The sequence below is a fragment of the Larus michahellis genome, chromosome 2 (genome assembly GCF_964199755.1).
Source record: "Larus michahellis chromosome 2, bLarMic1.1, whole genome shotgun sequence".
In the NCBI taxonomy this organism is placed as follows: Eukaryota; Metazoa; Chordata; class Aves; order Charadriiformes; family Laridae; genus Larus; species Larus michahellis.
The window spans coordinates 117906105-117920990 of NC_133897.1; the positions used below are offsets into that span (position 1 = coordinate 117906105).

At 36.3% G+C, this 14886-nt stretch overlaps 1 protein-coding gene across 5 annotated transcripts in view; it reads left to right on the plus strand.

The window, feature by feature from the left end:
- MIB1 (MIB E3 ubiquitin protein ligase 1) overlaps positions 1 to 14886 on the plus strand; it is an 84822-nt gene that overhangs the window by 26707 nt on the left and 43229 nt on the right. For all 5 annotated transcript variants that reach the window (XM_074576816.1, XM_074576818.1, XM_074576819.1 and 2 more), the window contains exons 6-12: positions 761 to 965; positions 2594 to 2777; positions 3070 to 3214; positions 4393 to 4526; positions 5594 to 5701; positions 9469 to 9666; positions 12166 to 12317. In XM_074576816.1, coding sequence (XP_074432917.1) covers positions 761 to 965; positions 2594 to 2777; positions 3070 to 3214; positions 4393 to 4526; positions 5594 to 5701; positions 9469 to 9666; positions 12166 to 12317 — 1126 coding nt within the window. The remainder of the gene's footprint in view (positions 1 to 760; positions 966 to 2593; positions 2778 to 3069; positions 3215 to 4392; positions 4527 to 5593; positions 5702 to 9468; positions 9667 to 12165; positions 12318 to 14886) is intronic.

Genomic DNA, 14886 nt, shown 5'->3' on the forward strand with positions numbered 1-14886 from the left:
GCTGTTGAACTCGGTCTACAAGTTCTGCAGTTGTTGCTCTCTTCACTGTTCCTTGGACAGCACCAGATACCATCCTCTGCTTCTGGCAGCGAGCAGGTCCACAAGTGTCTTCTCTCATCAGTTAACACACCTTGATGTGTGTGGATGTGTACCATTTCCCTCCACCTTACAATTTTTTGATATGAGGCATCTTTTTGAAAGCAGATATTGTCCTGAGAGAAGGTTTTCTGCACAAAAAATGGCAGGGGGTTTTGGTGGTGGTGTTTTTTTGTTGTTTTTTTTTTTTTTTTTGGTAGTCATCTCCCCACTGACAAGGTTAAAGACTTTTATCATCGCTCATTTTCGAGATAATCTTTTGCCAGAGCTTTCTCTGCATTCAGGGACTGACCCAATTCAAAACCACTTTCTGTGGGCTTATCTTTCAAGTTACGTGTGCATAGATGGCACTCTGTGTATGACTCTCAAAATTATCAGAGTTTTTGTATATTTCCAGATGTCTAGCACCGTATAATAGCTGTTACTATCCCAGTTAGAGGCCATAGTGAAGTGTCACAAGTATTTAGTATTTACCAGTGTCATTGTTATTTGCCTTGAAAGTTCAACAAGAAACACACAGTCCCATAGCCAGAGATTCAGAACCTTTTAGCCCCTATAGTTTCAGAGATATTGAGAGTTATGTCTTAGAAATTAATATCTGTTCTTAACATTACTTGGAAAATTAGTGTGATCGTGTGAGTGTTTTCTTCTTATTCCATTTCAGGTGAGCAAAATGGTAATAGAAACCCTGGTGGTCTGCAAATTGGTGACCTTGTAAACATTGATCTTGATTTGGAAATTGTACAGTCTTTGCAGCATGGTCACGGAGGGTGGACTGATGGCATGTTTGAAACCTTAACGACAACTGGAACAGTTTGTGGCATTGATGAAGATCATGACATTGTAGTACAATACCCAAGTGGAAACAGGTTTGTTATACAGCCTTTATCACTGATTCTCACAAACTTCCTTTGCCTTCAGCAGTTGTGATCACTTGGTGCCAAAAACTTTCTGTTCTCCTTTTTTGTCTATTAAGATTTCCTTGAAAATTTTATATTCCTTCTGCAATGTGTAATGAGGACTTAACCTTTAAAGATGCTTTAGCAGGAAAAGGAGGTTTGTTGCCTCTCTCACTAGGCGAAAATTTGAGTCCAGAATACTGAATGACGTTCTGGACAATCTTTTTACAAAATGCGGTGTTTTAAGCAGTCATTCCTTTTTTTAATTAGAAGGCATCCCAAGGTTTCAAGAGGAATGGTGGTAGAATGCATTGTGGGTTTTCAGGAAAATGGGTTAAGAGGACAGGTGACAGACTTTATGTTGGGGATCTTGTCTAATATAGAGTGACCTTGGAATTATCTGTATTTTTTTATTTTTAAATATTTTTATATTAACATTTTCTTATTAACATGTTAATGCTAACATAATATTAATACTTTGTTATTCAAAGGGATGTTAGTTTATGTAAATATGGGCCAAGAATTGGCAGTGTTGAGGAAGCTGTTGCCAAAACCACTCCCTGCAAGCAGTTTAGGTTTGAAGTTTGATGACCTGCATCCATGCTAACGGGATTCAAACCCAGCTCTACAGCTGGATCTGAGCTGATACGTCTGCATGGTTTTGTGTTGTCTTGTTCTCAAGTATTTGGCTTATCTTTAAAAAGCAGCTAATGAATGTAATAGCATTTCGGTTGTATCTGGAGACTGACCAGTTTGTCCACGAAGGATTAACAGTGCATTATTCTTATTCATTCTGGCTTTTCCTCAAGATATTGTTTATTAATATTGCAAAGTAACGCAAAACAAAGCTGTTTTCCTGGCTGACACAAGCTGAAGGGATGCAAGTGGCTCTTCTTCTGAGAGTCATGGCTGCAGAGCCAGTGAGTGGAGCTGCTTTATCTTGTGGTTTCTTCCATGACTTTCCCCTTTATGGAATTTATCTGATGCTTCTCAACTAGATCGGATAAAAAGTCAACCCCAGACCAAATGGTATGTAAAGGAGAGATCACCGTATTGCATATTAGAAGATAACTCTGCATAAAACCAGCTAAATGCCTCTGAAACAGTAAAATTTATAGTACAAATTAGGATAGTTTGGTTAAAAATCGAGGTGTATCTAGGATAACCATTTGATTGAAGAGTATTCTTATAACTGAATGTTGCAGCTTTTGACTTAGGAGGGAGGGGGCAAAATCCCGTGTTCTTCTCTTATTGTTTCCTGACAGTCTGAGCCACTGTGAGACAGGTTGGATCTTCCCCTTTTCAAGTAGAGTCATCTCCTTTCAGGACTACTATATTGTTGTCAGCTTGCTTCCTCTCAGGCAGGATATTTCTTCATTACCTTACAAATGTACATCTCTGAAGATTACCCTGAAAATATTCATCTAATGAGCCACAGATAAGCATATGGGCAAAAAATGGTTAGCGATGAATATGCCATAGTATCTAATTGCAGAAAGTTTGTAGGCATACAAGCAGAATCTTCTCCAACAGATAATTTTTAAACACGTATTTCCCTTTGCATGTTTAAAATATACTTTAAATGATTCATTGCTTAGGTGGACGTTTAATCCAGCTGTTCTCACCAAAGCCAACGTTGTCCGAAGTGGAGATGCTGCTCAAGGTGCAGAAGGAGGTACCTCTCAATTTCAAGTTGGTGACCTTGTTCAAGTATGTTATGACTTAGAGCGAATCAAGCTTCTTCAGAGAGGTCATGGAGAGTGGGCTGAAGCTATGCTTCCAGTAAGTAATTGTATATTTGGATTTGTATAATATTTCTAGTTATGATTGGTAATAATACCTGGAGGTTGTGGGAGTCAAAGGGATTTTTTTTTAAATTAAAGTATATTTCATCAAACATGATATAATACTTGCTCAGATGTAGTAATCTGCTTAGCCTGGTGAAATGTAGCTAAAGGTATTAGTGACTGTATTATTAAACAACTAACTTCATAAAGTTTGTGGCTTATAACACTCAGATTTCTAAATATTTCATCTTTATTTTTATTTGCATTTGACATTTTCTTTAATGCAGACTTTAGGTAAAGTTGGTCGGGTCCAGCAGATCTATTCAGACAGTGACTTAAAGGTAGAGGTTTGTGGGACGTCTTGGACGTATAATCCAGCAGCTGTCTCAAAGGTGGCATCAGCAGGATCTGCTATAAGTAATGCATCTGGTGGTAAGTTTGAAGAATAACCAGTAATGTATGTATGGCAAGTATTTGTGTTAATTAAAAATTAATAAGTACTAGTACATAGTTTGTATACAAGGTTAATAATACTCAGACTTGGGGTTTCGCTGATTGATGTTGTGCCTTGAAGATGCAAGAAAAAGCTTGCAGTTGGTATGGAGATGTTGGTTGTTGTTATCTTGATAAGGTACAAAACCTCCAAATTTAATTTGGGGTTCTGTTTGGCCACAGTGCAGGTGTGTCTTTGGAAGCCTCCTCTAAGGGCTTTAAAATTTAAATGGTTCGAAGGGACAATAGATTGGAGTAGGGACTAAGGCATGAGGAGAGTGTCACTGGCTTTAGCAAGCAGACTCCGTGTTTAATAGGTGGTGTGGGATAGCAAGCATAACCGAGGAATCTGTTGCAAGCAGTTACTCAGGGTAATATTATTTCCTTAATATTTCTGTCTTAAAATTTAGTCAGATATTCTTTGACTAATTACAGTGGGATTTTTTTGTCTATGTAATCACATTTCAGTTCTGTTGAACCCACTCTCGTTTGTTAATAATGAGGTAGAAAGACTATCCAATGTGTTTTATGTTCTGTTGGCTGTTTCACAGACCAATTGAAGTAGAATGTTTTTCCTCTTTTTGGTCATAGCTAGTTGTTTTTTCCTCTTCACATACTTGCTTTAATGCCAAGAAATCTTTCTACATAGTTTTCTAGGCTTTTTCCTGGGGAGGCAGAGATCTGGTGAGTTTTCTGCAATAAAGATAAAGCCACTGTAGCCGTAAAACTAGCTAGAAGAGTAATATGACTTAGTGTTTAAAGTTACAGAGGACAGGATACACCCTAAGTTAAGCTAGAAGACTAAAAAGCCTGTTATATCAATATGTAAATTCATGTTTTTACCTCCTTCCCAGCCTTCTATATTTTGTGCTAGACAAGCTATTTGGGATTCAGTCAACTTTGGTTTGAAGTGCTTGATGTGACAGTCTCAACCATCTAAAGGGTATTGGAGTGCAGCACTTACTCAGGGCTGAATAATAACTTAAGGGTGCCATTTTATGGTGTTTTATGTATTAGTATGTACATACCTTTAGAAACATGTAAAATTTAGCTGTTATTTTTCTGTTCTTGTGTGATTAGAACTGTAATCTTAATTGTCTTTTGTTTAATAATTATAGAGAGGTTATCCCAGCTACTGAAGAAGTTATTTGAAACCCAAGAATCTGGAGATCTCAATGAAGAATTGGTTAAAGCTGCTGCCAATGGAGATGTTGCTAAAGTGGAAGACCTGCTAAAGAGACCAGATGTAGATGTGAGTGTTCTGGTTTGGGAGGACCTGTTCTGGGGACTTGTAATACCAAAGGAAGTGAAGCTGTCTTATGTACTCCTTGCCAGTCAGTAATGCATCTGCGTAGAAGTAGCACCGCTGGTTCTAGTGTCTCTTCTCCCATTTGTTGTCCTATGAAATGTGTTGGGGTGTGTGTGAAAATAGTGCTTTATACCCTTTTTCAGTGGACAGATTTTGTGTTCTATTGTCTGCCGTGAATTAACATACCTTCTAGCCTTTGTCTGCCAGAGTCAGGGCAGAGAACCAAACTCTCGCATTTAGTGAAGGGTCTTCAAGTTGTTTTGTTTTGAGGGTTAGAAGGAAGGACAGTAGATTTTTGGGGATTTGTTGTTGCTGTTGTGGGGTTTGTTTTGGTGTTTTTGTGTGTGTTTTTTTTTTAACTCGCAGGGTAGATCATCTAATCTGCTGTCTGTCTGATTCCTTTTACCAACTGGTCTAATCACATAGTAGTGAAAAGTCTAAAAGAAGATGGTTAAGAATTATAGGACTTGGTTCAGGGAACATGTTTTAAAATCAATCAGCTGTTTTTCTCATTACAGCAGTAGTAATTCTTGCAGATAAGAGACTAAACTCTATCAGTTCTGAGGACTGATTTGTAGCTCAAGATGATACAAAACATTTTTTTTTTGTTCAGACTGACTCCTGTTGTTGCCATAGATTAGAAAATTAAGTATACTGTAAAGCAGAGGACTGGTATCATTCTGAGACCTGTTCTCAAAACCTTGCCCTTACAGTACCCCAAAGATGAAAGTTTTTCATCAACTATAGTTAAGATCGTAATGTTTGAAATAATCAAGAAACAGATTTCTTTCCTTCATTATAGCTAATGCTATAGAAATGAAATAGAGGTGCCCTAGGAGATTATCTACATGTGCCAGGAAGGCAGCTGTCTAAAAATTGTTCGTTTGATACATTCATATGCTTGCTGTTACTTTAAGTTTTCTAGTACACTTGCATGTGTACTGCTAAAGTGTCTCATAGGTATGTGTGTGTATCTTGCAGCTTATCTCAAAGTATCAATATGCTTCCAGGTGAATGGACAATGTGCTGGACACACAGCTATGCAAGCCGCTAGTCAGAATGGCCATGTCGACATTTTGAAGTTGCTTCTGAAACAGAATGTGGATGTAGAAGCAGAGGTAACCTAAATACTTCAAAATACGCTTTGTGCGTCCTTAAGTTTTAAACTTTGCTATATGGAGAAATAACAATTCTATTGGAGTCACCTTCTTTTTAAATATCAGAGAGAGTGAAAAACTGCTTTTCTTACTGTGATTATGTTCCCAAATTAGCCTCCTGCTAACAGTACAGTGTTAACAATTGCAAAGAGTCAATATCCAGTTCTTTAGCACCTCTAAGTGAAATATAATGCTAATGTATTAGCTATGTCAGCTATTATGTGATTGTAGTGGATGAAGCCCCTTCCTTATTTCCTCTGTTTCATTTCAACAATAGAATGCAATGAGCTAGCACCCTGCCTGTGGCATTCAGAGAAAAAGATGATGTTGGATGCTGCATCTCCAATTCAGATACTTGCCATGCTTCTTTTATATAGTGTTCAGTTAGGAGAAGGCTTTTCCATTCTTAACTAAAGCAAGTTTGAGCAGAAAGCAATGACAGTATCTTTGGATAGGAACTGCCAACTCGCTTCCAGTTTTTCAGGGTTGGGTTGTTTTGTTTTTTAACTTCACCTGAAATGGAAGGATTTCTTTTGTTTAGGTTTTTTTAGAATTATTGTTTGTGAGAAAATTATCTATCAGCATACTGTGATATTTGTATTTTGAGATGATTTTGCCTTGTATACATACACAGAACACACTGATGCTGCACTGATATTGCAGTGCAATGCTTTGCGCATTTTGTGGGGCACAAGAAGGATCTGTCAAATTTCTCTTATTAGGAAAATAAAGCCTGGTAGAATGCTTAGAAGTTAATAGTGTGCCCAGTCGTTGTTTGCATGACAGAAAAATAACTTTATATGCTTGGGCATTTAGCTTTGTATTGTATTTGGTATACTGAAGTTATAATATATTAATACGTTAATGAAATGGTGGTGTAATCCTTGGGACTAAAACTATTTTTATATTCACAGATACACCCTTACTTTTTCAAGGTTTTCTGCTAAATGGTAAAGATGGCTTAGATTTCATGCAGTACATACTTGCTGTGGTCTGATTTCTACGAAGTAGCTTCAGTTTAGAAGCAGTGCTTTCACTGCAGTACATAGCATATAGTGTTACAAACTAGACTAAGCTGCTTTTCATCTGTACTATGGGATCAAAGCTGCCGTGTTAATCAGGTGGTGAACTGATACTTCTCTGGTATAGGGAAGGGTCAGAAGCATTAGAGAGGGAAGCAGAAGCACTGCTTCCAGATAACACATCTGGTAATCAGCTAGTGGTAGAGTTGTTAAGAGTTCATGTTTGCTCAGGCTTTAGAAGTATCGTAACACTGCCATGAAAAATATTTTCAGGGATTTTATTTGAATTTTCAAGCCTTTTTCATGTAACTTTGGTTAGTTTAAGTGAAGATTATATTCATGCTTAATTACACAATTGCATTAATTATTATAATATTAATCGTATATATAATATTATTAGATTAATGATTATATGTTTCAGGCTTTAAAAAATGTCAGCTGTCTATAAATTAGTGATGTGAAGACACAGCAGAGTCATCCCATTAAGCAGAGAGCAAAATTTAGTTCTTTTACTTCACTGCTGTGGTCTGTGGCATGGAAGCAATGGATAAAAATCCTTACTTCGCCTGCTTTATAGCTAAGTTGGATATATTTACACTTACAGTCACTGCTGCGGGGTATGTACGTTTATCATGACATTTCCTGAGGATGCCCTCATATTGTCTCCTCTGTGCTTATGTCTCTGAGAGCTTAATGTAGAGTACAAGTGGCCTCTCTTTAATCAGAAAACAATTTCCTACTGGCAGAGCTCAAAAAGACTGATGTAGGTATTACATAGTAAAAATATGTAGCCTGCTAGTCTGCAGAAATTAATGGGTATCAATTACTGTATTGACAGTACTGACAGCATTATATTGTTGGTGTGTATAGAAATATGGCGCTTCTAAATATTTAGATTTGTATCTAAATATAAGTCTTGGGACAGATACTTAATCAGTTGCTAGCTTTTTCTAGGTATGTTCATGTGCTACTGTGTAAAAACTACACAGTGGGATTTAGCTTCTGAGGTTATTTGTTTTGATGCTGAGCTAAAAAGAGAGACACTTTCTTGGACCTCTGCTCATTCAAAGTAAGAATTCTATACACTAAGACCTTATAAAATCAGGGGTTTGTGTCTCAAAATCGGAATATGTTAAAACTGTAAAATATTTAATAAATTATATGGGGTTTCATCAGTAAGTATCTTAGTGTACTTTGCAGACTGCAAATATGAAAAGACAAATTACCGCATACTTGTGAAACAAAGTGCTCTGTAAATATCTTGATAAGTTTCACCTCGTAATGATCTTTACAACCAGATGAGAAATACACAGAAGTTCCCCTTTCTGATCCTTTCCGCTTCCAAATGGGCAAGGTTTGGCTGCTTTTGACTGTTTATATTAGATGAGACTGAGAAGGAGTCCTGCATCTTAGAAGACAATTTTGTAGCATGAGTTGATTTCAAAGGCATAACAATTTATTGGTTTCAAAAGCTATTGAAGCTGCTGTTTAGTGCCTTGACCACCTTCAAAACAATGTTCATATTTCCAAAAAGATATGTTTGATAATTAGCAGATAAGTCTGCTTCCATCAATTTTTTTAAAATGCTGTAACTAGTCTCGTTATCTTGTAATTGTGCAAATACAATTTATGCTAGGAACTATTAATTTTTTGCATTGATGTAAAATATATTAGAAATGTGTTACACATAATAGAAATTACTTTCAAAAGATATTACTGAAAGAGAAACAAATTGATAAGAGCAACAAAACTTACCCAAGAGGGTGCACTTGAAGAAGGGTGCATCCAGTGCACCCTTGATCAGTCATGGTTTTATTTCCTTCTTACAATTTTCAGAATTTCTCTATTGTCAAAATTAAATCCTACAAATACATAGTAATATTCCACTGTGCACAAAAACTTAGTTAGAAACTAGTTTATGGAAGTCGTTATTTCATTGAAACCTCTTATATATCCTCTACTTTACTTTTAGCTTTTGCGTACTGTTGTTAATGTTGAAATCACTTGATTAATACTTGAAAACGTTTCATGTAGTATGGTCCACTGTTATGGATGTTAAAATAATCCAAACTGACAAATTTGTGACTTTCATATCTTCTCAGTCTGGATGAAACGGAAACAAACTGAATTTAATGAGAGCTTTAATGCTGTGAGTCATCATCATAGAATCAGAACTTCTAATTTCAGCATAAACCCTAATAAATATTAGCGTAATTGTATGAACAAGGCAGTTCTCTTGATTGCTATGATTTGGAATCTGTAACACTTCCTGGGTTACAGGAAGGGTTACCGAGTGTAACATTTTTGGGGGTTTGGGAGTTGGATTTTGTTCATGGGCTTTTGGTTTTGTGGTGGGGTGGTTGCTTTTTTTTGACAGTGGTTGTTTTGTAGTAGAAAGTCAAACGAATCCATTTGAATTTCTGATGAACACATCACACAAAGATTCAGGGCAATAGTTGTATATGGTATGGAATGTCATGTGTCATAGAATATGTATGTTTGTATACAAACAGACTCTTCATCCTCTATTGCTGTGGTTTAAGCAATTATTTTAATGAGGTATTTGAATTGTACCATGGTTGTCTAATTTTTCTTTCTCTTTAAAGAAATCAAATATGCATAATTGTTGAGCTTAAATTAATCTTGGTGTTTAAATGCAAAGGAAATGTGGAATTATACAGGCTCAAATTAACGTTTCTGCTTCAGGACAAAGATGGAGACAGGGCTGTCCATCATGCAGCCTTCGGTGATGAGGGTGCTGTGATAGAGGTTTTGCACCGAGGCAGTGCAGATTTGAATGCTCGCAACAAACGCAGGCAGACTCCACTTCATATTGCTGTCAACAAAGGTCATCTGCAAGTTGTGAAGACTTTACTGGACTTTGGCTGCCATCCTAGTCTCCAGGTAAAGGAAATATTAACGTAGATTCACTATTTAGCTGCCAGATTTTATGATTTGCTGTGTGTTGGTGATAGAAGAATTACAGAAAATGGGATTGAAAGGAACAGACCTTGTGAAGTTATCTGTCCCAGCCTCTACCCCAACATGTGATCAGCTGTAATAAAAATGCTATTAAATCTATTTGTTTTCTTGACAGCTAGATAAGCACCTGATTTATTCTAGCCCGTTGATGTTAATTGGTATTTTCACAGACTGTAGTTATCTGTAATTGTTAACTTTCTGTCCAGATTAATTTCTCCTCTGTCAAATCCACAGCTGTTTTCTCCTTCTGCAAGCTACGGCTTTGCATTTTTTGGCTGATGATACTGTGGAATGCTTCGTTAAAAGAAACCTATTTTCAGAATTGACCTATCATTGGTAGAACTATTTGGCCAGATTCTCTTTTAAATGTTCAGCCTTTTATCTAAAAAGCCCTAGTGCCTAGGGCCTCAAGTACCATAATTTCACAGGGAGTTTTGGATAATAATGAATGTGGAGGAAGTGGTGACATGAGTGCGGCCTCCTGTTGAGAAGGCAGAGTAGAAACCTGCTATCAAATAAGCAGGCATCCACGTTCTGCATGAGCTGAATGCAGCTGCAGGCAGTGCATTAGGAACACAAATTAGAATGGCTAAGTTTGAAGAGGTTTGGAACAGAAAGAAAAAGTTCTAATGTCCTGGGCAAATCAAGATATGGAGTAATAACACATTTACCTCCTTGTTTTGCCATAGCAATAATCAGTGATTTTTTTGAAGCTGTGTATCCACATAACAAGCAATGAGCAAACTTGCTTGAAATTAGTGAATATAGTGATTGTTTATTTATCCGCTTCCACTTGGCTTTACAGGTATTATTGTCTTGACTTTTGCTGAGGTTAAGCTGTTAGCCAGCTAACATCCCTCCAGACCCTGTTTAGTATTTGTTGAGTAGTAGATATAATAAGGAGTCTGATGTACTGAGCCAAATGAAGGGTGGCTATATATCATATAATGACTTGTGATATATGGGTAGCCAAAGTGGACATGCCCGACTTCATAGAAGTCTGTTTGGATTGAAAAATTCAGTAGAATGGTGCTATGAAACTCCATCTGGAAAATATAATTGTCATGGAAAATAATGAACACTCAGATCCTGTGTGTGTGCTGAGGAACTCTGATGTGCAAATGTGACCAGGTGATTGATTTGGTGGATGAGAGCACAGGGGAGTCAGACTGAGGCATGACTAGAATTTAACTGTCCAGCACTCTACTACTCAAGCCAATTCACTGTGTAAACAGAAACATATGTTAGTCTGTAAACAGGAAATTCAAGAAATATGATCAATTAAACCAAATAAAGCTGCATGAATTAGTTTTGGCAAACTGGTTCACGCTGGTTCAAGTGTTTCCATTTTCTGGCACTTTCTGTCTGGCAGTTTTTGATTCTCACTGTAAAGATTGTAAAGATTTGTTTTCATATTAGTGTATTGTTAAAATGTTCAGTTCCTGTGTTACTCAGTTTGCAGTTGAGTCAGTGTCAGTGACAAAAGACTTCCTGACTTATATGGTGTTAGAATCTTACTGAAAGCATAAATCTAAAAAGTTTGCCTATATAACAGCAAATAAGCTTAAATGGATATGTTTTCTCACTGTTAGTCTAGGGCATTCCTTTTCAGTTCAACCATTTGGATCTTTGAATAATGTACAAAATGCTTCTAGGAATAAAAAGTATTTTTCCCTTATTTGGGATATTTGAAAAATAAAATGTCAAGCTAAAAATACAAGTTCTTTGCTAGTTCAATTATGCACTGAAATATTTTCATGTACCTTCTGTAATGTAGTCTGGTATTATCCATAACAAGTTGAAAAGCTTAATGTTACATATGACATTAGCCTTTGCTTCGTGGAAAATGATCTGCTTCAGTTAAAACAACAGATGTGTCGAAGTTTATTACTTAGACTGCATTTTGTTTTGATCTGCTTATGCTTTTATTTCACACTGTCTCTTTGGTATTGTCTTTACATCATTAATTGCTGGCTCAATCTTAGTGTTCATTACTCAAAACTCCCTGCCTCCTTCTGCCTGACTAGTCTCCTCTCTGTTAGTTTTTGTTGCTGTTCTTCTCTTATTCCTAGATTCTAACTTGAGCATAGAGATATGGATATGAGGCATATAGAAGTTGATGTCTACGCCAGTGTCTTCAGTCCTATCAGATGCAAGGCATACTTGAGCTCTGGGTTTGAGTTCTGGTAGTTGTGTAATCATAGAATACTGGAGCCCTGGGTAGGATTACCCCCTGAAGCATTTGCAAAACCAGAGCAAGATCAGAAGCAGCTTGCTCTGAAGTCTGCAGTGTAGCAACACTTCAGGGTCTGAAGGGCTGTTTTGTGTTTGTGTAGTCAGTTTTCCTGGTGATAATTAAGCATATTTTTTTCTTTAATGTGCATGCATGCAAAAACTGATGTGAGCTGTTTCTGGTTTTAGGATTCTGAAGGTGACACTCCACTTCATGATGCAATAAGTAAAAAGCGTGATGACATCCTTGCTGTATTGTTAGAAGCTGGAGCAGATGTTACTATCACCAACAACAACGGGTTTAATGCTCTTCACCACGCTGCTCTAAGAGGAAACCCTAGGTAAAGCTTTGTTTTTAAAGATTATTTTATCATTTGTAAAAGGAAAACAGGTGCATGGGTGGGTAGAATGACGGTATTCAAAAGATCCTTAAACCTTCATGTAATTATATTTCTTAAATTTTGATGTTGCTTAGATATGCATCTTTGTAGTACTTGGGAAGCCATTATTAGAATGAAGCTACTAGTCTGCTCAGTTTAATGCTGTATTCAGGTAACTCCAAATCCCTGGGAAATTTCCTGTGGTGGCAGTAAAATTTTGCCAGTAAACGTTTTCATAAGTAAGTTAAATAAGCTCTTAAGATAGACTCTTAAGGTAGGATTTGTAAAAATGTTTCCCTTCTTGAATATTAGAATTGGGAAAGGGACTTGAGTTTTTGAGGAGTACTTATTTGTGAATAATTATTAAATATATCATGCAGTTATAAGGTGATCTTAGGATTGTTGCATAAAATTGTATTTGTCAGTATAAGAAACATTTAATCTTATTTTTTTAGAAGTATGTATAGAAGGAATTTCTGATTTCAAATTTTATATATGAGCTCATCTGAAAAAGTTAGGTTTAAGGCATAATTTGTTTTATGCTAGCTACATACTATACATCTACATTCAATATTCAGTTAAGATAGCTTTCAAAAACTATTGCTTAGATAGAACTTAATGGAAAACTTGCTGCATTGGTGGTTGCTTATTACATTGTGGATAAATAGTATTCTTCAGAGCTGTCATTCTAGCAAGACTTCAATAATTTATCTTATGTTGGAGAACTCAGTATAGTTTACATGAAATAAGAAATGTGTGTGTTTACTTGTTTAACTTTACTACTAAATTCTACTTTTCAGTTAAGTTTGGTAAATAAGGCTATATATTAATATATGGTAATAAAATCTGGGTTAGTCTGTTAGAATATAGCCATCAAGACTGATATGGAATGGAATCACACTTCACAAAGTAAAAGTAGAGGTTGGAAGTGTTGGTAGGAACAATAAACGTGTTTACAGTTGTCTACAGTGCTCATAAAAGGTTTGTAAGAGAACGTGTCAAGGACCTAGTGAAGGGAGCTTATTTTTTGGCATTCAGAAGACAACTCTTCAAGTCTGACTTGGTAACATCTTCAATTAATGTGAATTGCTAATGGCATTATGTAAATATGAAGAAGGCGTACTGCTTCCCGTCTCCAGTTACCTAAGCAGGGTGTTTTTTTTAGTTTTTTGTTTTGCGATGCTTTCCTTAGGCTCTTGTGGTAGTTGGTTTGCAGGATCGTGATGTCAATATGAGATGCAGGAAAGTGTATGGAAAAAAAGGCTTTTCATAGGGGTGCTGAAGATTTTACTGTAGGTGAATGTTTTAGGAGTGGCAGGCTTTTTCTTTGATGGAGGGATCCAAATTGTAGTTCAGACTGGGTCAGTTTGATGGTTGGTGGAATGTGAGACATATTGCAATTTTTCAGAGTCCTCTCTCCTTTACGAATGTTTTTATTGGAAGAATAGGAAAGTGTTTCCAGTATTAATGATTTGAACCCTGTGTAGGTTCCCCCATACAGGGGGAAACTTGCATCTAAACCAGTCAGATATCTAAAGCTGTTAGATATCTATTGTTTTGGTTGCAGTTACATTTGAGCACTTCTGAGGCATGTAAAAAGAGAAAATGTTGTCTCCATCATGGAAGTAGTATTTTCATTTGTTCACAGCATTAGATACTTTACACATCAGCCTGGGAAGAAATTAAGGACAATAAAATCAAAAGAAATCTATCTTGAATAATTTTAATTCCCACCCCAGCCCCCTAGTCAAAAAATCATTGTAATAGTTTGATTCATTGAGGAGTTAAGTTCTATTTTCTTTAAGATCTTTAGTGATAGTCATTTTTTTCATTGTTGACTCTGTAGTGTTCTACCACTGGATGGTTTCTGAATGAAACCAAAGTTTCGTATTTGCCACTTTGCTTTTCTAATCTGTTACAGAACAATGGATATTACTAATCTGTTAAATGCACTGAGCACAAGCTATTTAAAACACTCTTAAAAATAACTCCCTGAACTTCAGCTTGTAGCTGGTATGGGTCACAAGCAGTATGTAATATATTCTTCTTGAAACCTTACAAACCTTACTTAAGGACTTCTCTAATCTAAGCTTTCCTATTTCACCTAACTGGAGTTTTTGTGGCTTCAGGCTGTCATGCCTTATATGGAATACAGTGCACTAAATTCCCCTTAAGGTCAAATACTTAATTACATTATGTTATTTTATAAATGTTATTTCATAGAACTTAAACATGTATTCATATATGTATATAAGTGTGTATGCACATGTGTATATCTGTACTTAGAAAACTAAAACACTTGCTGTGTATGTAAGTATTGATGAAGTCCGCATCCATCTTCCTTGTTAACGATAATAAAACAAATGCATGTGTTAAGTGTGTGGATACCACAATGAAGTGAGCTAGATTTCTGTAGAATTTTTTACAGTTGATATCAAACAGGTATTTCGAACCAATTTCATTTTCAGTGCAAACCCTATTCTGCTTCTTGCTTGAGCTATGATCTTTGCTAACAGTAGGGAGATAGATC